The sequence below is a fragment of the Monodon monoceros genome, unplaced genomic scaffold (genome assembly GCF_005190385.1).
Source record: "Monodon monoceros isolate NGI ecotype Baffin Bay Population unplaced genomic scaffold, NGI_Narwhal_1 Super_Scaffold_17, whole genome shotgun sequence".
NCBI lineage: Eukaryota > Metazoa > Chordata > Mammalia > Artiodactyla > Monodontidae > Monodon > Monodon monoceros.
In genome coordinates this window covers 18,045,640-18,068,577 of record NW_021703773.1, presented here as the reverse complement: position 1 = coordinate 18,068,577, position 22,938 = coordinate 18,045,640, and the positions used below count along the sequence as shown (strand labels likewise).

General features: G+C 39.2%; 1 protein-coding gene across 2 annotated transcripts in view; it reads left to right on the top strand.

Moving 5' to 3' along the window:
• The window catches only part of FGL1 (fibrinogen like 1), a 33,851-nt gene extending 11,285 nt beyond the window's left edge, over positions 1-22,566 (top strand). For both annotated transcript variants that reach the window (XM_029226611.1, XM_029226610.1), the window contains exons 2-8: positions 90-169; positions 2,550-2,730; positions 14,143-14,302; positions 14,544-14,641; positions 17,751-17,839; positions 18,009-18,196; positions 22,001-22,566. In XM_029226611.1, coding sequence (XP_029082444.1) covers positions 98-169; positions 2,550-2,730; positions 14,143-14,302; positions 14,544-14,641; positions 17,751-17,839; positions 18,009-18,196; positions 22,001-22,160 — 948 coding nt within the window. In that variant the 5' untranslated portion in view covers positions 90-97 and the 3' untranslated portion in view covers positions 22,161-22,566. The remainder of the gene's footprint in view (positions 1-89; positions 170-2,549; positions 2,731-14,142; positions 14,303-14,543; positions 14,642-17,750; positions 17,840-18,008; positions 18,197-22,000) is intronic.
• Positions 22,567-22,938: the final 372 nt, after the last annotated feature.

The window sequence follows — 22,938 nt, the reverse complement described above, 5'->3', positions numbered from 1 at the left end:
CCTCCTGGATCACATTGAGTCAAGCCAGCATTGGCCTCATGAAAAATTCACAATAAATTAAGTTTATGAAATTCTTTTTGTTCTTGCAGTTCTTTCAATGGGAAAAATGACGAAGATGATCAGTTTCATCCTTCTCACCACTGTTCTGGCAATGGGCAGGGAAAGCTGGGTAAGCTCATTACAAAAGCTATTGTTTTAAATACCCACTTAGATCTGAATTTTCTTTTATTTTGCAGAAAGTCTATAGTAACTTGTCACTGAAAAAACTTAACTAGCGGGGAAATGAAAAAGCACCTGCCACATAATAGGCACTTATTAAGTGCTTAAAAAAAAACCTTTAGGGCTTCCCTGGTGGCGCAGTGGTTGAGAGTCCGCCTGCCGATGCAGGGGACACAGGTTCGTGCCCCGGTCCGGGAAGATCCCACATGCCGCGGAGCGGCTGGGTCCGTGAGCCATGGCCGCTGGGCCTGCGCGTCTGGAGCCTGTGCTCCGCAACGGGAGAGGCCACAACAGTGAGAGGCCCGCGTACTGCAAAAAAAAAAAACCTTTAAAGTAAAAATCAGTATTCATACTAAGTAAAATCTTTTTTATTTACTGGGGTTATTTGGGTGGTTGCATAATATTAAGAATTTAAAACTGTCCTTGGAAATTGACCTTGAGCTTTCCAGTATCGGACACTGTCAGTGTAAACTAAACAGATTATTTGAAAGTAATTGCAATGAACTTGTGCCTCTCTCCATTCATGAGTAAAAAGGGAAGAACAATCATTTACTCAAAGTTCTGGGAGAAAGAAAACGCCTAAGTTTTAAATAAGCTTACTAACACTGTATATGTAGTCACATGAAAATTGAACATCCTTGCCCTGTAATCCTTTAGTTATTTTTAAATTGTATAGTCCACTATATTTAACAATATCACAACCAATTTCCCACTATTAGAAAGCAACACAGGATTCCAGATGCCATAAAATGTCTTTGCTGTTCATTTTTTAGACAGGTATAACTCAGGGGCTAAGCAAATAACTCGTTCAGAGAGGATAAATCAAAGAGAGTTGAAGAGAGAGCCTGAAAATAAGAAATAGTCCTAGAGAAACAGCTGGGAGAGCTTCAGTGACTTGGGCCTGGAGACAGGAGGGAGGAGTCCTCTACTATCATTTCTCCATTCTCTTGCTATATGACCTTCAGTTTAGAGGCTGAATTTCTATGTTTACGTTATAGTCCTTCACAGGAAGACAATGTATTTTCCTCTTTCTTTTGCCCCAAACAGAATATCTGAGCATGCTGTTCAGACAGCCTAGCAAAGTGCCCAGAACACAGTATGCCCTCATATTTATGGAATGAATACAAGGTAGCACATAAAGATAGAAACAGGAAGTTATGCAATTATAAATTGGGAAATATGTCTGACTGTATTCAAATGCCTATTTTAGGAAATAATGTATATAAAAGTAGTGTAAGGCACTTACATGTTAAAATTCATAATTTCTCAGCAAACATTTATGCTTATCACAGGAGATCATGACATGAGCTGCAAACAGAGTTGTCAAAGTAAAAACAGGAAAAAGGCAAAACTTTGTCTTTTGTCCTTTCTCTTCACTATCCCCTAGTAACTCTCCCAGTGTTGAGTACTTAAGGGTCTTTACTGCAGCTTCTTGGTCTCAGTAGCTCTTCCCAGGAGGCACACCTCTGCAACTCCCCTTCCCAACTCACCACATTTGCTTTAGCTCTGGAGAAATCCGCTCAGTCAGATGCCACTGTAGAAGGAAGCTGATAAACTCTTTCACATGCAATATTCTTGGGTTATTTGCCTTTTTTATAGAAAGTAAACAATTTAACTGAAAGACTCAGGCTTCTCCATCCTGTTTTGAAGTAATTAAGGGAAAAACAATAAGTAAGCCAAAAGGTAAAGTGACTCCAGTAGAATTTCCAGAAACAGGTAAATGGGTAAGATACTCAGGGATCTGAGGGTCTAAAGTAGCATCCCTTAGAAAGGTGACCATGTGTCATCAGGTTATGACCATTCAATATATTTTTAAAACATATCAATACAAAAAGGTCATTCAAAAGCCTTGTTTATTTTAGAGACTGACACACTAGTCACATGTAATGATGCTGTAAAGCAGTTTCCTGTTAAGAAAGCACTCAGGCGGTGATATGTAGAGTTTGAGAGTAGGATCCTTGAACTGGATATGAATCCTGACTCCTCTTGCCCGCTGAGAATTTCCTGTTTCCTTGAGAAATTGCAAGTTTCCTCAAGGATGATTCCCTTCCTACCTCGTGGAATCGTTACAAGGATCAAATGAGACAACCACTCTACAACTCTTGGTGTAGTCATTCAGATTATTTTATATCATTTTTTAGTTCAAGCACTTTACCATAAGCCATAATTTCTTATTCTCCAAATAACAAACAGTGTTAGAACTTGCAAACCACTTTCTGGTTAGAATATTATTCTGAAACGGGAGTTGGGGACAAATTTGAATCGTTAATTTATCCAGCTTGTTCGGAGCGTTTATTCTTCCTAAGAACGAGATGCGCGTTACTCTGCAGGCTCTCGGGAACTGCCTGCACGAGCAGGCGCGGCTCAGAGCCCAGGTGCACCTGCTTGAGACCAGGGTCAAGCAGCAACGAGTCAAGATCGAGCAGCTTTTGCATGAGAAGGAAGTCCAGTTCCTTGATAAAGGAGAGGAGAATAGCGTCATTGACCTTGGAGGCAAGAGGCAATACGCAGGTCAGAATCTATGTTTCTTATGTGTTTCCATAACTTACATCATACACCCGTGTGCAATGGTGGTGCTAGTAACTTGATCACTTCAGGTTTTGCTAAAGAGCTTTTCCTATTCCAGTAACAAGGAACATGAAGCATTATACCAAATTTAAAACGTCTTCTACTATATTTTACCCCTTTCTCTCTATTATCTCTGCAAGGGACATTTAATAGCATATGCCAATTATCTGAGGATTCCAATAGTTTAATTAGAGATCATGACAATGGATTGTTTAAATATCAGTGTGCAAATGGCAGATTATATTTGTGAAATTTTACAGTTTTTTATTTGTGTACTGTATCTTGCTTCATTTCATTTATACAATTTTCCCTTCTGAAACCCTGACATGCCTTAGAATAGCAAGTAAGGTAATAGAATAAAAGGGCAGGTCAGGAAAAAGAATCAGAGTTATTTAGGAAAATAAATCATTTTCCTATTATTTATGTTTTATGTGTATATTTTACAGTTTGGTCATTTTCCCTTTGATTAGGCCAGGTTTCCCCCCAGAAACTAAATGATCTTAAACTGCTAACATATTGCACTTATCCCTACACAGGTCTTGTTCCCTACAGAAAAGTGTTCACCTGATTTCCTCCAGGCAACTTTAAAATAAACAAATAATAGTTGTCACAAATGAGAATGACATCTGGAATGCTTTGTTCTTATATGTCTACTGTACTGCCATGACATATTATAATTTCTCCATTTATGAGCCTATCTTTGTCAATTAACTGGATACTTTATAAGGTCTGGGATGATGTTTAATGCACTCTTTCCTCCTTATTTCCCATCAGAGTCCTTGGAACATGCTACAGCCTCATATTTATGAATGAAAACACGGTAGTACATAGAAATAGGAATAGCAAGATAAGCAATTATAAATTGGGAAATATATCTGACTATAACTGAGAACCTGTAGAGGCTAATGAGATGCCAAGCTGATGAGAATAAAAACATCTTTATTTTGTGTTTCTAAATATACTCATCAGTGTTAGATATGAGTTGTGAGAATCTTAGAACGTATGCTTCAATAAAATGCTCCCTTTTTCTCTTTTTACTGAGATCCTAATCTCTCTTTGCTCAGACTCTTTGCCCTGAGTTCCTGACTCTGTTGTTCAGCAACTTGATCCTTTGCCCTTGATCCTTGGAGTCCAACTGCCTTCCCCACTTTAGGGGACAGAAGGAGACCAGAGCCACAGTTCTGCAGAGTGGGACTGGATACGGAGCGAGAATGGCGTGTGGCTCTGAAGCATGGAACAAAGAGGAACCAAGGACCGCTTGGGTAAAAACAGGCTTCAGAAACAAGGGACGGTCTGAAGCCATCACAGGGGCAGAGAACCAGGAACTGGAACCTAAGTGGAGAATTACTGGGAAGATTAAGCAAGACAGTGAAAGAAGACTCAGGAAAGCAATCAAACAGGAAGCAGAATCAGTAGTGATTTCTTGAAGACAGTGATTCTCTTGAGAATCGCCTGGTGACCTTTTAAAATGCTGATGGCTTGTCACAGTTTCAGGGACGCTGGCAGAAGACAAGAGACTCCAGGGTCAGAGACATGAGCTTCATGTTTGCACCAATGTGTCCAGCCTGCAAATACCAAGGAAGCAGTGTGGAATAATCCAGGTGGAAGATGTGCAGGCAGTGGGCTAGGTCACAACTGAGGAACCCTGAGCTTAGGAAACCTCAATCTTTTATAATAGGTTACAAGCAAATCTGCCCAGCCTTTGTACCCCAGAGGAAGCACACAAACCCGCCATCTGCCCTGGGGCAGCCACTATCTCTATCTGCCCAAAGCTGTTCACTATAGAAACATCCTTGAAAAAAACAGTCCAGAACACAAGCTCTGTGTGCAAAATGTGCAGAGATGCAAGTGACCCATGGGAAATTATAAACAGTGCCTGAGCTCCAATCCAGGCCAATTAAATGATAATCCTTACAGGGTTGAAAAGGAGTGCTTTCCCTGTTGGGTGTGGATGACCAGATCAGGCTTCTTACCAAATTTCTTCCTACAAGCTGAAAAAGTCCAAGATTCCCTGAGGTCACAAAGCAGAGGCTTTATTTCTTTTCAGGTAGGAGGTGGGGTCCTGTACCAGATTGGTACTTTTTTTTTTTCCTGCCGCACTGTGCAGCATGTGGGATCTCAGTTCCCGGACCAGGGATCTCAGTTCCCCAACCAGGGATTGAACCTGTGGCCCCTGCAGTGGAAGCCCATAGTCCTAACCACTGGACCACCAGGGAAGTTCCCAGTTTGGTACTCTTTTTATTGGGTGTTTGGGACCTGGTTGTAATATGTTTATGTATCCAACAAGGAGGCTTCAGGTACCTATCCTGAGACTGCAGAAAATGTCAATAAGACACAGATTAGAGGGTAAGATCTCGCTGGGTTAATTTGGTCAATCATTGTAGATGACAGGATTGATTCACAGAGAAGTGGGTAATCAGAATAGTCAAAAAGCCATTTGATTGATTACTCTGTCTTATGGGCTGAATCATGTTCCCCCAAAATACGTATGTTGAAGTCCTAACCCTCAGTACCTATGAATGTTACTGTACTTGGTGGTAGGGCCCTTAAAGAGGTGCTTAAGTCAAAAGGAGGCCATTAAGGATGGCCCTTAATTCAATCTGACTGGTATCCTTATAAGAAGAGGAAGTTTGGACACACAGAGAGACACCAGGGATGTGTGTGCACAGAGGGAAGACCATGTGAGGACACAGCAAGAAGTCAGCCAAGAACAGAGGGTTCAGAGAAAACCAAACCTGCTGACACCTTAATCTTGGACTTCCGAGCCCCGTAACTGTGAGAAAATAAATTTCTATTATTTAAGCTACACAATCTGTGGTATTTTGTTCCGGCAACCCTAGCAAGCTAATATACCTTACATTGCCTTAGATATCAGCTTCTGGCTCGGGAAGGTAGTACTTCTATAAAGAAAAGTTACTAGAGGTGTCCTTTCATCAGGGCTTGTCAGGGCTCTGGGCCAACCAGTGACCACTCTGTCATTGATTCACTAGAGGATATCTTAGCTGAGAGATCTGTAGTTTGTTCAGAACCTGATTGACCAGTGGAATGTCGGTGAGGTCAGAGATGTAAGGGGCTAAGAGCCATGATTGCTCTGGAATGGAGTGTTCCTGGTGGAGGAGTGAAGCATGTTTGGGGTAAATTCCTCAGTGGTGAGGCAGGTAGATGAGTTGGCAGGGGTTATTGTGAGGTAGCATCCTAGGCTATCCATTCCATTTGATCAAGGAGGGAGTGGACAGGCAGATTTTAACATCGCTTCCTAAATCCAGGAGACATGTTCCGTGTCAGTCAAGATCATGTGTCTTTAAATGCCTGATGGGGGATGATCTTTTTGATGAACAGATTGTCAGTGACTGGTACAAATGAGGAAGCCCTTTCAAGGATTAAAATGTGCCGTCTTCAAAAGATTGTCTACCATCATCAAGATAATGTACTTTCCAGGAGATGTTGCTCAATGAAAGATGTAATCCAGTGTGTTCCTCCCACAGGGGCACTTGAGGATCAACAGAGGATGCTGGAAGAACACTGCAGCCAATAGGGCAGTGGAGGGTGCCTTCCTGAACAGGGCCTGGGGTGTGCATGGCTTAGGCATCTGCTCTCTGCCACAAAGTAGTGAATCAGACCTGCCATCCTCACAGTTTCTCATCTCCTTCTACCAAGCACAGGATGGGGAGAAATGAGGTTGCCATTCTGAGATATGCTCATAGATTTAAAGAGACATTACAGTTACTAATTCTAAGCATTGAAAAGACATGGGTACTGGACCTCTTTCAAGTCTAACACAACAGATCTGCCTGAGACCTAAAATCATTCCATTATAGCGCCTGGTCAAAAGCTGCATCCACCAGAAGTAGCAGCCAACTGGCCCCATCCACTGCCCAAGTCTGTGGTCAGCTAGTGGCCATATTATGACGGGGCTATCAAGCATTGGCTTAATTCTTCTAAGAAGCCCAGTTCAATCTGGAGCCATGGGCGCCTAGCCAGTGGCGAAGTAGGAATAACATGTGTGCTTCCCCTGCTAAGTGTAAAACCAGACAGGCAACCCATGAAACTGGCATGTTCTGACATAACCGACTCTAAAGAAGAAACACTGGAAGGATCGCTGTTGCCAGTGAATTTTCCTAGAGGAATAGCAGAGGCTGTTATAGAAACAAAGTAGGTTACACAACGACTCTGGGCTCCATCATAATGGCCTGGATCTGCCCTCTGTGGATGTCCCTGCCCTTAGTCACCCAAACACATATAACAGTCTATTTTAAAGCGAGGTTAAGTCTTGCCTATTGTTTGGAGAATGGATTGTAGCACTACTAACAATAGTCTTCAGGCAATTTGTTTAACTTCTCTATGCCTCAATTTTCTCAGTTGTAAAATGGGGATAATCACGGTATCTAATTTAGAGAATTTTGAGAATTAAATGAATAAATACATGTTAAACAATGAGAACAGTGCCTGGCGCACAGTAAGTACTCATAAATATAGCTATCATTATTTTTTTTATGTTTCAAAGATAAATTGTTACACAATAAACTAGATGCAAAACTACAAGGGATCCTGACAAAAATGAAAAGATTTATCTATATCTACCGTATCTATATCTTGCCTACCCCAATTTCCTTGGGGAGAATGGATATAAAGTCTTTGCCATTTAAATTTGACATAACTTCCAGCATGACCTTGAATTTGCTGCTGTCACCCTCAGCCCCTGTTGTTCTCTCTCCTGTAGCCCCCCAGGTCAGAAGAGCGGTCAGGGCTGGGGCAGGGAGGTCAGAGAAAGCAGCCATCAAAACCCCCAAGTGCATAATCAAAGCTAGGGAAAAGAGAAGAGTGGGAGTGGTACAAGAATAGGAGAGAGAAGAGGTTGTAAGCGCGAAGGAGAGTCTTTGATTCCAGGGATGACGCTGCCTCTAGACCACAGGGGCTCAAAGTAGAATGATAAGGAGTTAAAAGTATCTTTGGTGTTGGAGGGGATTGCCTGGCAGAGAGATCACTGGTATTATAAGTGTACTGGCTTTGTGGAGGCTGCACAGGTATGGGATTAGAAGTGTATACGGTGGAGCTAGAATTCTGACCTTAACTGTTTTCATGCTTCTCTTTTGCATGTTCCAGTCCAGGTACAGTAACTGACTTCAGTTTCTCAACAGCACCCTGCTCTCCTGAGCCCTTGGAACTTTACATTAGCCATTATCTCTGTCTGGAGCATCTTCTCTACTCAATCCTGTCCCCTGGGCTGACTCCTATTATTCATCCTTCGGACCCCAGTTTAGCCCTTCAGGAAACTTCCTGACCCTCAAGACTGAATTAGGCATCACTTCCATGTACTCCAAAAGTACCTTTTACTTTCCTTTTTTTTTTTTTTAAAGATTTATTTATTATTTATTTATTTTTGGCTGCATCGGGTCTCAGTTGTGGCATGCGGAATCTTCGTTGAGGCATGCAGGATCTTTTGTTGTGGCGTGCGGGCTCTTCACTGTGGTGTGCAGGCTTCTCTGTAGTTGTGGCACGCGGGCTCCAGGGCTCATGAGCTCTGTAGTTTGCGGCACCCGGGCTCTCTAGTTAGGCGTGCGAGCTCAATAGTTGTGGCGCGTGGGCTTAGTTGCCCCGCGGCATGTGGGATCTTAGTTCCCTGACCAGGGATAAAACCTGCGTCCCCTGCGTTGGAAGGTGGATTCTTTACCACTGGACCACCAGGGAAGTCCCTACTTTTCTGTCTCAGCACTTATCATGGAGTATTGTCACTGCATGTTTAGTTGTCTATCTCCTGCTAAACTGTCTAGGTACTGGTATCTTTAGCATCTAATGTGATGATTGGCATATTGTGAATGTTCAATATATATTTTTAAAATTTAATTGGTGGAACAAATCAGATGGAAAAAAAAAGAGAGGGCAGATGCTTCAAATGTACTCATGGAGTAAAACAAGATATTTATTTGAATAACAACTCAGAGGAAGGTAACAGGTTGGTCTGCAAAGGATATGTGATTCCAAAAGTAGGAACAAAACTTATCTCAAGGGCAAGAAACTGATCAGTGTAAGAGAAGAAGTACCAGGGAATTCCCTGGCGGTCCAGTAGTTAGGACTCGGCACTTTCACTGCCATGGCCTGGCCCAATCCCTGGTCAGGGAGCTATGATCCCACAAGCTGCATGGTGCGGCTGTAAAAAAAAAAAAAGTACCATTATTCCAAATACCAAACCAAGCTCCAGCGTGTCTATTTAAACAATCTAAGTGGGTTGTCAACACAGATTCAAGTGTCAGATAATGGCAGGAGGCAGGCAGTTGGGTGTTTGTTACAGGGACTGTGCAACCAGTTCTGGGAAGAGTGAGGCTTAAGCACTAAAACTCTCACCCCTGTGTTGAGGGTGCTGAGAGCAGAACTTAGGAACTTAGGAAACTTAGGAAACAAGGAGTAAGGCAAGAAATCAGTTACTAGGAAATTGAAATACCAAGGACAGCGCAGAACTGACTGTATAAGTAGGAGTTGGGTAGAAGAGTCATAGGGACAGGGTCTAGACAAACTATTATAGTGTGTGTGTGTGTGTGTGTGTGTGTGTGTGTGTGTGTTATAAAATTATAGCATGTATAATATGATAGATAATAGACATTCTAGATGACTGTTTCTGGGTATAACAGCTAAAAAAATTCCAGAAGGCAGTAGATCTGTTTTTATGATGATGTGTTTATGGTGGTGTGTTTATGATGATGCAAGCAAGAAGGAGAAGGAGGAATAAGCTATGAAATATAAATCCAGTTCAATTGTATTTTATTTTTCAGCATATAGGAAAATAGTACTAGAGGGCCTACCAAGGACAAACACTCAATAAATAAAATATATAATAAGACATAAATTCTAAGAAAATATATAATATATTTACATAATATATAATATTATATAAAATATATAAAAATTTGCTCACACCAAAGTGTATGTTTTTGGTCTCCTTAAATTAAAAAATTAAATATACATGTATATGATCTGTAGAAATAAATTTCTTTGTTCTTATTTACAAGTTACTGTATTATTACTAAATCAATTATTTTCTGAATTCTAATTCATCTCATAGTAGAAAATGCCTAATTACATACAACCTAGCAATTTTTGAAAACAATGCACAAATCACATGATTTCTTTTTTTTTTTTGCAAAAACAGGTACAAAGTTTATTATTAGAGACACAGCATACATGTGGGAGAGCACACAGAGAAACAGTTTATTTATTTAAGACAGAAGCGAGGCAGAAATACACACCCAGAGAGAAAGGGTGTGGGTGTCCTCCCTAATGAGGAGCGCAGTAAAGAGGGGGTCAAATCATGTATATAGGGCAGTTCTTCCAGGTCTTTGTTTACCTTTGGCCAGTTATCTTGTTTCTTTTTTCACACCTGCCCTGCCCTAGAAATCTCTCCAACATGCATGCACATCTTTTTGCCAAGATGGATTTCAGTGCAGAGGCCTGTGGGAGATTTGACATTTGTTATGGGGTCGTGCCCCTCCCTTTTTGACCCCTGAGGAGCTTTTCTGCACATATGCAGTTAGGGAGGTAATAGATGTGGTCATCTTATCTCTTTACTCTAGCAGAGCTCAGCTCCTGCCCTAACTTTGTCTTTGGAGTGTCAGGGAAAACAAAGCTCCAATTTACTCCGCTGGACAAACTCCAGCTGTCCAGCCCAGGGCCCCATCTACCTCCTATCTCAGTATCTTTTTTTTTTTTTGAATTTTATTTTATTTTATTTTTTATACAGCAGGTTCTTATTAGTCATCCATTTAATACACACCAGTGTATACACGTCAATCCCAGTCTCCCAATTCATCACACCACCACCATTTTTATACAACATATAATTAAATGTATTTTTTAATCTTTTGGGTGTGATTGAATTATGTGCCTACATTAAAAGATTGTAGTACCAAATTCACACTAATTGGTGACAATCGTAACAGCCTTTGGTATCACATCTGTTCAACCAAGACCACTAGTTTAACCATGCCCACTTCTGCAGGAGCCCCCAATCTTTATGAGACAGTCTCTCAAGGCAGTATGTGTAGTGGTTATTGTAGAGAGTCCAAAGCCTGGTTTCAAAGTCCAGTTGCCCTTGCTAGCCATGGCCTTTGCGCAAGTTACTTGACCTCTATGTGCCTCATATTCCTCATCTGTAACATGGAAGTGATAAGAATACCTATCTCTTTGTTGTAAAGATCAAATGAGTTGGACTTTCCTGGTGGTGCAGTGGTTGAGAGTCCGCCTGCCGATGCAGGGGACACGGTTTCGTGCCCCGGTCCGGGAAGATCCCACATGCCGTGGAGCGGCTGGGCCCGTGAGCCATGGCCGCTGAGCCTGCGCGTCCAGAGCCTGTGCTCCGCAACGGGAGAGGCCACAACAGTGAGAGACCCGCGTCCCGCAAAAAAAAAAAAAAAAGAATCCGCCTGCAAACGCAGGGGACACAGGTTCGATCCCTGGTCTGGGAAGATCCCACATGCCATGGAGCAACTAAGCCCGTGCGCCACAACTACTGATCCTGTGCTCTAGAGTCCATGAGCCACAGCTACTGAGCCTGCGCACCTCTTGTTGCTCTGCAACAAGAGAAGCCACCGCAAGAAGAAGCCCGCGCACCGCAACAAAGTAGCCCCCGCTTGCCGCAACTAGAGAAAGCTCATGTGCAGCAACGAAGACCCAACGCAGCCAAAAATAAAAATTTTTAAAAAAGAGCAAATGAGTTAATACATGTAACATGATTACAAAAGCATTTAGCATTTAGCTCAATGAGTGCCAGCTATCTATCTACATTATTATATCTTCTCTCCCTTGTTTTCAGAGGAAAGAGCCCACCAACCCTTCCCTACAAGAATATTGCAACTTCCTCTCTCTCCTCTTAAGTTTTATCTTATGTTGCCTGGGGGTAAGGATGGCAGTGGTAGGGCCAGTTCTGGCATTCCCCAGCATGCTCTATGGCGTGGTGGCTGAGTTCATGCTGGCCTTTCTTTGAGTTTAGAATGTGGGGTACTTAGTGCCTTTCGTTCTCAGCTTTGGGCTCAGCCACCATTCTGGGACAAGAGGAAAAAGCTCATTTGGCAGGCTGTCATGTCACTTCTTGAAGCTTCAACATTCAGCCTTCCAAAATGGCTTGCTTTCTGCATGATCAGAGAAAGTGTTCACCTCACCCAGTTTAACACAGTGTTTATCAAACAGAGGGCAGGTATCCTTGGCCTCACTCTAGCATTATGCAAGTATCCAAAAATTCTTTTTTTTTTTTTTAAACTCCCGTGAACACAGAGCTCTTTAGCCCTTCTCCTGTCTATTCTTGGGGGCATTGAGTGTGTCGAAACATTTTGAAAATCATAGTTTTTAATATTTTAAACACTACATTGCTTGAACTTTCTATCACAGTGTAAGTCACATTTCCCCCAGGCAGGCTCCTTAACTTATTTGCTATAAGCAATTGAGCTACTGGCACTTTTTTGATGTTTATTTATTTGTTGGGGTTTTGTTTTTGTTTTTTCAGTTGAAATCCTTCCTCTGGATCTTAAGTTGTGTTTGGCATTTTCCTCTGGGAAGAAGAAAAATTTTTTAAAAACTTAAACTCAGAGTTGGCATAAAATAAAAACAAATAGAAAATGTTGGCTGAAAACTCCATATTCACAGAGTTTTCCAGAGGCAACTGTTATAGCTAATCATTTTCATATTTGCTTGGAAAATGGTCTGGAACTTGTGAGTCTTTACTATTCAGCTCTTTGGTAGGTAATTAAATGTAAGCAAAGAGCTCCTTTCCTAACAACGTTAAAATCTGCTTACTTTAATGAAAAATATTGTGTGATATACTTGATCACAGATGTAAGCTTTTGAATAACATTGAACTAATTTTAGATAATCATTTTCCCATTGTTTTTCTGCTTGTTTAATTGCCAAAACAGGATTTTTAAAAAATAATCCAGCATGTATAAAGAACACTTGGGCTTCTGAATCTCAAAAATAAATATATGAATAAAGCCTAAATCGTTAGAAAAATGAACATTTCACCAAAGCAGTAGTATATGATTGGTCTCAACCTGATAAGAGTTTTTAGAAAGTGATGAAGGTTCTTTATTTTCATTTCTCTTCTGATTCCTATTGGCTATTCAATGTATTTAATGTGGAGTATATTTTATTTGTAACAAAATTGTTGTAGACAATTTGGCATCAAAACAATGAAAGTGAAGAAAGAACTTAAAATATGCTAAAAGAATGGAATTATCCAATCAGGAAGAGAAATCTTTTATTGGGTACAATTTAACATAAAACATTATATTAGTTTCTGGTGTACAACATAAGGATTTGATATTTGTATGTATTGTGAAATAATCACCACGGTAAGTCTAGTTAACATCCATTGCCATACATAGTTACAGAATTGTAGAAAATGTTTTTTTTCTTAAAAAGGAAGGAAATAAAATGATAAGGGTAAAATTTGAAAGTTTGTGATGTTAAATTATAGTATTTTTATTCAAAAGTCTGTGACTGGGTGTCCTTGAAACTATCTCTTTACAGTGGCCACGAATTCAACTACCCTAAAACATAGCTTCCTGGGCGTCTAAACAACAGTGAGTCCATACTTGCCATATTCTCGAAGTCAGTACAGATCAGCCTAGATAAGACCAAATAGATATTAATTTATCCCACGCTCAAGTGGTTTAAGAAACAGATATTACTTTTTGGTGACAAACTGGTAGCTATGTTTGCTTCAGGGGTCAAAGAAATACCATAGCAAAGGAGACTGTGGGGACAAAAGTAGAATCTTGCAGTTTTCAGCAAAAACATCTAAGAATGCATGGACTGTTATAAATTTCAGTGGGTTAGTAAAAAATCTGATGAGACTGGGAGGTTATAAGAATCTAACCAGAAGATTACTATTTTGAGTTCACTTCCAGATGTTCAGAATGATTTATAATGCTCTAAGTCAGGATAATCTATATTAAATTATTTGTTTGGTGTTATATTTCTACTTTCATTTTAGTGTCACAGGAGAGAAAATTTCCTCTGTTCTGTCTGATAAAGCTATAAGTTTCACTTAACTATACTGTGCTTAACTGAAACATATACTTTCAATTGTTTTCTACAAGAATCAGAAATGAAAAACCAGATACATATTTCACTGTTTTATTTTTTCCATGATCATATCAAGAAGGCAGATGCTAGTTAAATACTAGGAAAAGAAATAAATAAGAATTTCCTAATAGCCACTGGAAGATGTACAAGATTCAGTTTTAAACAGCTGCTTATCTACATCATGTATTTATCTGTCTCCATTAGTATTGAGTAATCTCATTCAGAGGCTCCCTTTAAAAAAAAGAGACAGATAACAAGTACTACATTACCTTGTTTTCCAAACAGATTGTTCAGAGATTTTCAATGATGGGTATAAGCAGAGTGGATTTTACCAAATCAAACCTCTCCAGAGCCCAGCAGAATTCTCTGTTTATTGTGACATGTCCGACGGAGGAGGGTGGACTGTAATTCAGAGACGATTTGATGGCAGTGAGAACTTTAACAGGTGTGTTAATTATGACATAAGGATTTATCTGGAGTAGGAAATGTGAGGTTTACAATAAGTTAAGCCTTTTTATTATATCCTGAAGTGTATTAATTAGATAGAATTTCATTCTCTCTTAATAATAATAAAATACATTAGCTAATCAAGAAAATATTGGGGGTAGGGATGGAGGTGCACACCTTGGGTACTGCAAAGGTCCATTTGGATTTTGCTAAAGTCAGCTTTCACTTTAATTTTTTAGAGACTGGAATGACTATGAAAATGGCTTTGGAAATTTTGTCCAAAAAAATGGTGAACATTGGCTGGGTAATAGAAATCTTCACTTATTGACTACACAAGGTAAAGTTTGCCTAATATCAACTTCATCTGAAATACAATAAAAAGAACACAAATATTTTTCACTAAATCATAGGCAATAGAACTAATTCAGTAACTACTGTGATTTGCAGATGGCAATGATCGCTTTTGGGCAATAATTCCCTTTGTAAAATGTGGCTGCTTGCACCTGGGTTGTGGGAGGGAGATTTCTCATATATTTTTGTTCTGTTCCTTGGAAGGAAAGCTAATGTTATAATCATTCTTTTTAAATGCCTTGAGTGCCTCAAAACATATATATTGTATCAGTTACCTGTTGGCACAATAAAACTGTGTAACAAGACATAAATTTAGTGGCTTAAAACAACAACTGTTTCTTATTTCTCACAGATCTACAGGTTGGCTGGGTGGCTTTGCTGATCAGGGCTGGGCTCTGCTAATCTTGGCTCAGCTTGCTCATGGGTTGGTGATCAACTTCCTGGTCACCTGGAGGCTGGCTGTTCTAGGCTAGCCTTGGATAGAATGCTTCAGCTCACTCCATTTGCTCTCTCATCTTCCAGCTGGCTAGTCTGGACTTGCTCTTGAAGCAGAGGCAGAGTTCCAAGAGAGACAGTGGAAGCACATAACATTCTTGAGACCCAGACTCAGAAATGGCACACGGTCATTTTCACTGCCTTCTATTGGTGAAAGCAAGTCACAGGACCAACTCAGACGTAAGGGGAAAGGAAATAGACTTAATGGGAGGAGTTACGAAGTCTCATTGCAAAGGGAAGGGTGAAGAATTGAGGAATTATGGCAGTTTTTTGGAATCAAATACCACAATATACTAAATATTTTTGTTCCCATTCCATTTCCAAATTTTATTTTGAAAAATTTCCAAGACACAGCAAAACTGGAAAAAGTTTCAACCTACCACCGAGATTTTACATTAACATTTTAATCCCGTATCTATCCATCTATCCATCCATCAATCTATTTTTTTGGACATATTTCAAAGTAAATTGTGTACATCTGTAAAAGTCCCCCTATATGCTTTTGCATGGATATCTTTAACTAGAGTTCAATATTTGTCTAAAATATCACGAGTTTAATAATATGTTGTCCAAGCTTCTCTTTCCCATGTTCTTTTGCTCCAATCCTTTACCTTCCTTACCTTAGTTGCTATCTCAGATTATAGTCAGTTCCACTCAAATCTGATTCTTAATGTTTCATAAAAGGCAACTGTATTGCTCAGGAAAACATGCTAAATCACACTGGCAATACACTAAATGTAAGAGCAAGGGTTTATTTTTTCCAAATAAGTTAAGGAAAGTGATTGGTGCTTCTATATTCATAATAGTATGATCATAATTATAGAGATCTTTGAGACACCAGAATAGTAACTCAGAGAGGATGGATAATCCTAGACATCTAATGCTTTCTTTGTATATTCTTCTTGTGATCAGTGCTCTCTAAATTTCAATGCATTTATTATCCCACTTTTAAGTGTTTTATGATAGATATATAACATTTATCATACCAGCTTCTGTTTCTTTCACACATTAATATGCATCTGATTTCTTGTTGAAACTATGAAAACCCCAAGAAGTAAACTTTGGCTCCTTCTAAACATACAAAATTCAAAGTTATTATTTTTCAAATTATTATTAAGTGTTTATTTGCCCAGATGTGCTTTGCCAACACATCTGCTTCCCCTTCAGGTTTTGATTGGTGTTTCAGGCTGGCTACTCTCATGGTAGCAAAAATGTATTGATCAGTTCCAGGCGTCACAACTGCATATCACATCATCCCAAGGAAAAACAGTGCCTTTGACCTTGCATTTCTTAATTATGAGGGCCTTTAAGGCTAAGGAGTTGCCTCTGAAAATAGCTTTATCCCCATTATACAAATTTTGGCTGAAGTGTTTGCAATAAAGTTAATTTAGAAATGGTCTGTAATTGAACTTTTATTTACTCATTGACCAAAGAGATATTTAGATGGTTACCTAAAAGTCTGAATCTCTTCTATAATACAAAGCACTTCTTTTAGGAGTCTTGACTTAGCCTGTGTTACTGCTCTTGTCCCCTTTTCAGTCTTAGCTCACATAACATTTAGTATGTTTTGATCAGATGAAAGTGGCCTCTTCCTTGAAACCCCACTTTAGAGAGCTCCATGGGACAAGGAATTTGTGGGGCCAGAGTGCCTCCTAGACTCGCTCCAGTGGTGGGGAATCCAGCATTCCCTGCCAAGAAGCCTTGAACTTGTCTCCAGGACCTGCTCATGCCTCTTCTTCATCTGTCCCCACTGTGGGACAATTATACAGCTGGTGTGTGCACCCCTAAGTCTGAGGGGAGGTAAAGAAAGAGCTTTTATTTTGGTGTAAAAAGAGCGTGGGTGTGCAGCCTGGAAGGCCCGTGCATGTGGGCAAAGCCCCTTGCTGTGTGTGGTGGAGACAGAGGTGGAAGAGAAGGGAAGTAGACCACAGACCAGGCCTGCATGCCGTGTCTCCATGTTCCGGCCCGGAACTGGGAGGCAGCCAAGACTAAATTCAAACCTGATCTTACAGGTCACTGTGAAAGTTTATTTATCAAAGTAGGAGGATTGAATATAGTTATTATCTAACAGTTAGTTTTATAACTTTTTATGTTTCTGACAATAGTTCTATTTCTGAAAAAGAATAGTCTTTGTTATTTGCAAATGATGGGACAATGAAGAAAAGATGATTACTTGATGATATCAGCTATTTCAGTCATTATTTATATTTAAGATCAACATTCTTACCAAAAGTAAGAAAAAGAGGATAAACATTTAAACGTCTTAAAACTTCTTTTATTGTTAGATTTCTTAATCTACTTACTAAAAAATGACTTGCTTTCTGTTGTTCTTTGCCAAGTGAATTACACTGGTTTTTACCTGTGATAGATGTAGTAGAAATGTTCTACCTTTAATATTGCGTCCCTAATTTTTTTCGAGTAAAGTACACAACAAAACATTCACGTTGTAAATACAATGGAGTCACTGCTTATTCTTTGAAAACTGACTCATGGCAGAAGGAAATGGTCTAAGTAAAATAGAGCCGCAAATTGTTTTTAAGCCTCAGTAAGTCAGTGTCATCTTACAAATTAAAAAATAAAACTACGATTTTTTTTTTCAGGAGACTACACATTAAAAATCAACCTTGCAGATTTTGAAAAAAATAGCCGTTATGCACAATATAGAAATTTCAAAGTTGGAGATGAAAAGGTACTAACATTTTCAAATAACTAACATCATGAATTAACATGTAAAACATACAATATAAACCTGAAGTCAGGGGAAACAAAAATATGCAATAGAACCTAATCTTTTATTTATTAAATAAGCCTGTTAAAATAGTAACAACTGATAATGGAAGTCACCTCTTTTCCTTTAGAATTCCTATGATTTGCATATTGGGGAATATTCTGGAACAGCTGGAGACTCCCTGGCAGGGAATTTTCATCCTGAAGTGCAATGGTGGGCCAGTCACCAAAGAATGAAATTCAGCACATGGGACAGAGATAACGACAACTACGAAGGGAACTGTGCAAAAGAAGATCAGTCTGGCTGGTGGTTTAACAGGTTTGACATTTTATAAACATAATTGTAGTGGTGTTGATGATTGCTCACTGGTGGGCATTAATTATAATATATGAGGTAATGTTGGTCTTCTTTGTGATACTGGTATTATTAAATAAACATCTTTATAAGAATTCTTAAGTGATGAAGTACCTTTAAGGATTTGTTCATTGTGTACATTAGTAAAGCTTGAAAGATATATCATAGAAATAAATCAAATTACTGCTTTTACAAAGATTCTTTGCAAACGGAATCATGGGCGAGTTATTATAAGTAGTGGGTCACAAATTGACACAAAGAAATAGAGAACATTTTCGACGTTCTAATAACCAAGTAGCTCTCCACCTTCTCGTATCATACCAAATGGCCATGTTATTGTAATTTTTTCTGTGTAATACTACTTTTCATGTACTGTGACTTTCATTAAATCATTGAATCCAAGCTCCTTCCAATGCATAAGTTTCCTCTACAACATTCCTGAAACCTAATTCCACCTTCTCATTGAATACTTCAATGTTACTTTATCAGCAAACTTATTCCATTTTTGATTGTACTAAATCAGTTTTTCTTCATTTTCCTTTTATTTGCCTGAAATCTTCCTTCTTATTACTTTGCCAGTTTTTTTTCTCAGTAGCTACAGAGTAATTGTATTCTTTTTCAACTTAATATCTTCGGGTTCTGGATAAGAAGATATTTATTGTATTCCTCAATGTTTTCTCTTCTCTAAGCTAGATATGCCTCATTCCTGTAACTGTTCTCCACCCACGATGATATCCAGACAGTACCCTTTGTTGTAATCACAAAGTTAAGGCAGGAATGGAAAAATTCAAACAGTCTTCCTTAGAAATAACCTGATAAGCCTGCTATGTCTGCAAAGCAGATGTGCTCAGACTGTTAGGCAGTACATGAGCTTTGAACATCTTTTCTCTTTAGAAGACAGGGGCCCCCTCAAAATAACTTTGCATTACAGAATCTTTAGTGAGTATTTCTGGCATGCCGTGTTTTCCATGTAATTGAGGACTAATCATTTAAATTCCATAATCCAAATGTTAACATTTTTTTGATTATGTAAATACTTTAAAAACATTAAGCATCCTCTATTTTATTAAGTGGAGGTATGCCAGACATATGTCTATTTTCCCTAAAATCATGAGAATCGCCATTATGAACATCATGTGTTATTGTGATGTGCTGATTTTAGAGTTGTAGATTCTATGGAGGTACAGCTTGTTGTATATAGTGTGGAGTGTCAAGTTGAATCTAAATAGTTGTAAAAACACTATTTTATCTGGATTTTGCTTTTTTCAAAGTTTGAGTCCATTTAATTTTTGGTCATTTTGTAAGGGAAGTGGAACACACACAGCAGTGAGAGGAGACAGAGAAACAAAGTTATCTTTCCTGTTTAACAAGTTGAAGGTGGTGTTAATCTTTTTCCCTAGTGGTTTTCTTGTTCTCTTAAAACCATCTTTATCAGCTTCTCTTCATCCTCCTTTTTCTTCCCATTATTCTAAGTTAACCTTATGTAAGAATTATCAGCATTATGTAAAACATCTATAATTCACAAAGTTGCAAGCATCCCTTAATGTTTGTTTTGGAACAGAATTCCATACACAGAAATAACAACCACAATGTTACTGTTAGCAGGAGATCAAAACTAAGTACCTACCCAGTTGAACAACAGCTGGCACACAGATTAACAGGGGCTAATAAACGATTTACTTGACTTTAAAGATAGGGGTTCAGGAAGGACAAAGAAAGGCAATTCAGTTGCTGGAGCCACCCAAGGAGCCTGCATTACCCTTGGAGGCAAAGGAGATGATAAGGCTGTGCAGGTGGAAAAACAGAAAAGCTGGAGAGAAAGTCAATTGTTCCAGGAGCTCAGTGCTACTTCTACCATACCTGCTACTTCTGTGGTTTAACTCCATCATCCTCTTCCTCCTTACTCTTTATTTTTCTGTCCCATAGTTCTTCCAATTTACATGAAATCTTGGCACTTCATAAGTATATTCCACTTACAAGGCATTCCTTCTCTGCATAGCAAACTAATCACTGAGTGTTGACGTCTTCTCTGCTTTTCTGGTGTAGCATCTCATGTGTGTGCTCGCAGCTACTTCTTCACCAAGGAAGCCCCAATCTAGCTTCAAGTCCAGGCTGTTCTAGAACCTGGAAGATGCTAGAAAGTTGGTCTTAGAATTCCTAAGATTTCCTGTGTTGACCAGAGTCAGTTTCCTAATAGCATTCAAATCACAGACCAAATAAAAAAGTACATGTAGTAAATGTCTATAGGAAGACAGAAATATGTCAAAATATATGTTCTGGAGGCTCAATTTAGAGTATTTTGACTTTTTTTTTTTTTTCAGTATGCGGGCCTACTCACTGCTGTGGCCTCTCCCATTGCGGAGCACAGGCTCCGGACGCGGAGGCTCAGAGGCCATGGCTCACGGGCCCAGCCGCTTCGCGGCATGTGGGATCTTCCCGGACCGGGGCACGAACCCGTGTCCCCTGCATCGACAGGCAGACTCTCAACCACTGCGCCACCAGGGAGCCCAGTATTTTGTCTTTTGACGTTACTTTCCATTGCAGTTTTTAAAACACAGTAGGCTCTTAACACTTGCAGATTTAGCATACATGGTTTGGATTAGTTACATCAGTTTAAGTTAGGAGGACAGTACGGTCAGCAGGAGAGAATTACAAGGCGGGTAGGGGATTCAAGCCAGCCACTCAGCGTTTATGGGTAAATTATATGCTTTCTTTGATTCAGTAATTTAGGTGCTTTCCAAAGATTTTAAGAACTATTCCTTGTGAATGTTCTCCTTAGGTCCTAATGTCTGATATCTTTTCATTGGTTATATCAATAAATATACAGTAACTAATTTCATAACAGTACACAGAGAATTATCACCTATCCTCAGTTTATCCATATCAGGAACAAAATTTACAGATTCCAAAGGAGGAAGGGGGACATTTAAAAATTTGTGATAACCTAACCAACTTATCTAGGTTGGAGCAATAAATGTAAAAAGTTAACTCAGCAACTAAGACAAATGATTATTGTCTGATGGCTGGGGAAATTTTAAATGGTGGTTTAGGTTTTGTTTTCTTATCCTTAAGCTTAAAATAATTGATGTACTATTGACTTTTAAGAGGGAGGAAGGGAATTTTAATTACGAAAGCTAAGTCTTGGCAGCAGATGGATGAACACTGTAAGTGTAAAGTATACAGGGGAGCTGGCAAATAGAGCAGCGTGCCACGCCTTGCTTTGTTAACCCATACTGCTCTTGCTAAGGCTCAGGCTTACAAGGTCATGTTTTTGCTTGCTTGTTTTCTCCCTCCCTCCCTCCCTCCCCCCCTTCCTCCCTTCCTCCCTCCCTCCCTTTCTTCCTTCCTTCCTTCCTCCCTTCCTTTTCTATTAAGAACAGAACTCCTTCTTTATCAGTACTCTATAAGTGGCCTAGATTTTATCCTGAGAGTTGTTATGGTACTAAAACCCACCAGTTTAAAAAACTCATGTTGTAGAATCACTTGGCTTTTGGAAACTGATAAATATTCCCTTATCTAAAAATGGCAGAGGGAGTTCCCTGGTGGTCCAGTGGTTAGGACTCCACACTCTCACTGCCAAGGGTGTGGGTTCAATCCCTGTATGGGGAACTAAGATCCCACAAGCCGCATGGCGTGGCCAAAAAAAAAAAAAAAAGGCAGAATTCATAATTAAAATGTTTTTAATCATTTGCTAGCAAAATAAAATGGTTTCTTTCAAAGGGTATTTTTCTAGTCTGATTGTTTTGTGTTTATTTTTCCTCCCACTAGGTGTCACTCTGCAAACCTGAATGGTTTATATCACACTGGCCCCTACACGGCTAAAACAGACAATGGGATAGTCTGGTACACCTGGCATGGATGGTGGTATTCCTTGAAATCTGTGGTTATGAAAATTAGGCCAAATGATTTTATTCCAAATATTGTTTAATTGTCCCTGCTGGGCTTTCATTTCTGCAGTTCATCTTTGTTTAAGTGATTTGAAAAATAGCAAATCTGAACCTTCACATGTATAATGACGGCAGTTGTTATGTGCACTACTTTTCTTACTTGCCTTTATGACTTAATGTACTTTCAGTACAGCAAATATGTGATATTCACCAAATAAATGTAGATTATGTTACTATTTAATTGAATTCCTACGTGCAAAGGACTACAATAAGAGATTATTGCTGAACAAAAAATAAAAAGCATAGAGTATATACATGACTTGGGAGATAACACAGCATAAACTTATAATAAATTACATATGAATGCAGTTTTAAAAATACATGAAAAAAATCCAGCAAATAATGGATTGCCAAATCAACTGCGTGGATAATAAATATCATGAATCGAGAATGAACTCAGGTCTCTGACTGCAAAGCTAGAACTTTAAATACAACCCAGGATCTTAATCACTATAAAACACTTTCTCGTATTTTTAGGATGTTTATGTAGATTACACACTTCTTTCAGAAGCCTCATTTTAATTCTTATACCAATCCTGTGAGGTATTATTATCCCCATTTAAAAGAGCTGAGAATTTGAGGATCTGAGAGGCTGTTATTGCTCCAAGTTACAAAGCTAATAAGTAGGGGAACAAGGACTCAAATCCAAGTCTTCACATGCTGAATCAAATGTATTGCACCCACGCTGCAACTTCTGGGATGTGTCAGACACAGAGGACGCACTTCAAACCCACGTGAAGTTTTTTGGATAAAAACATA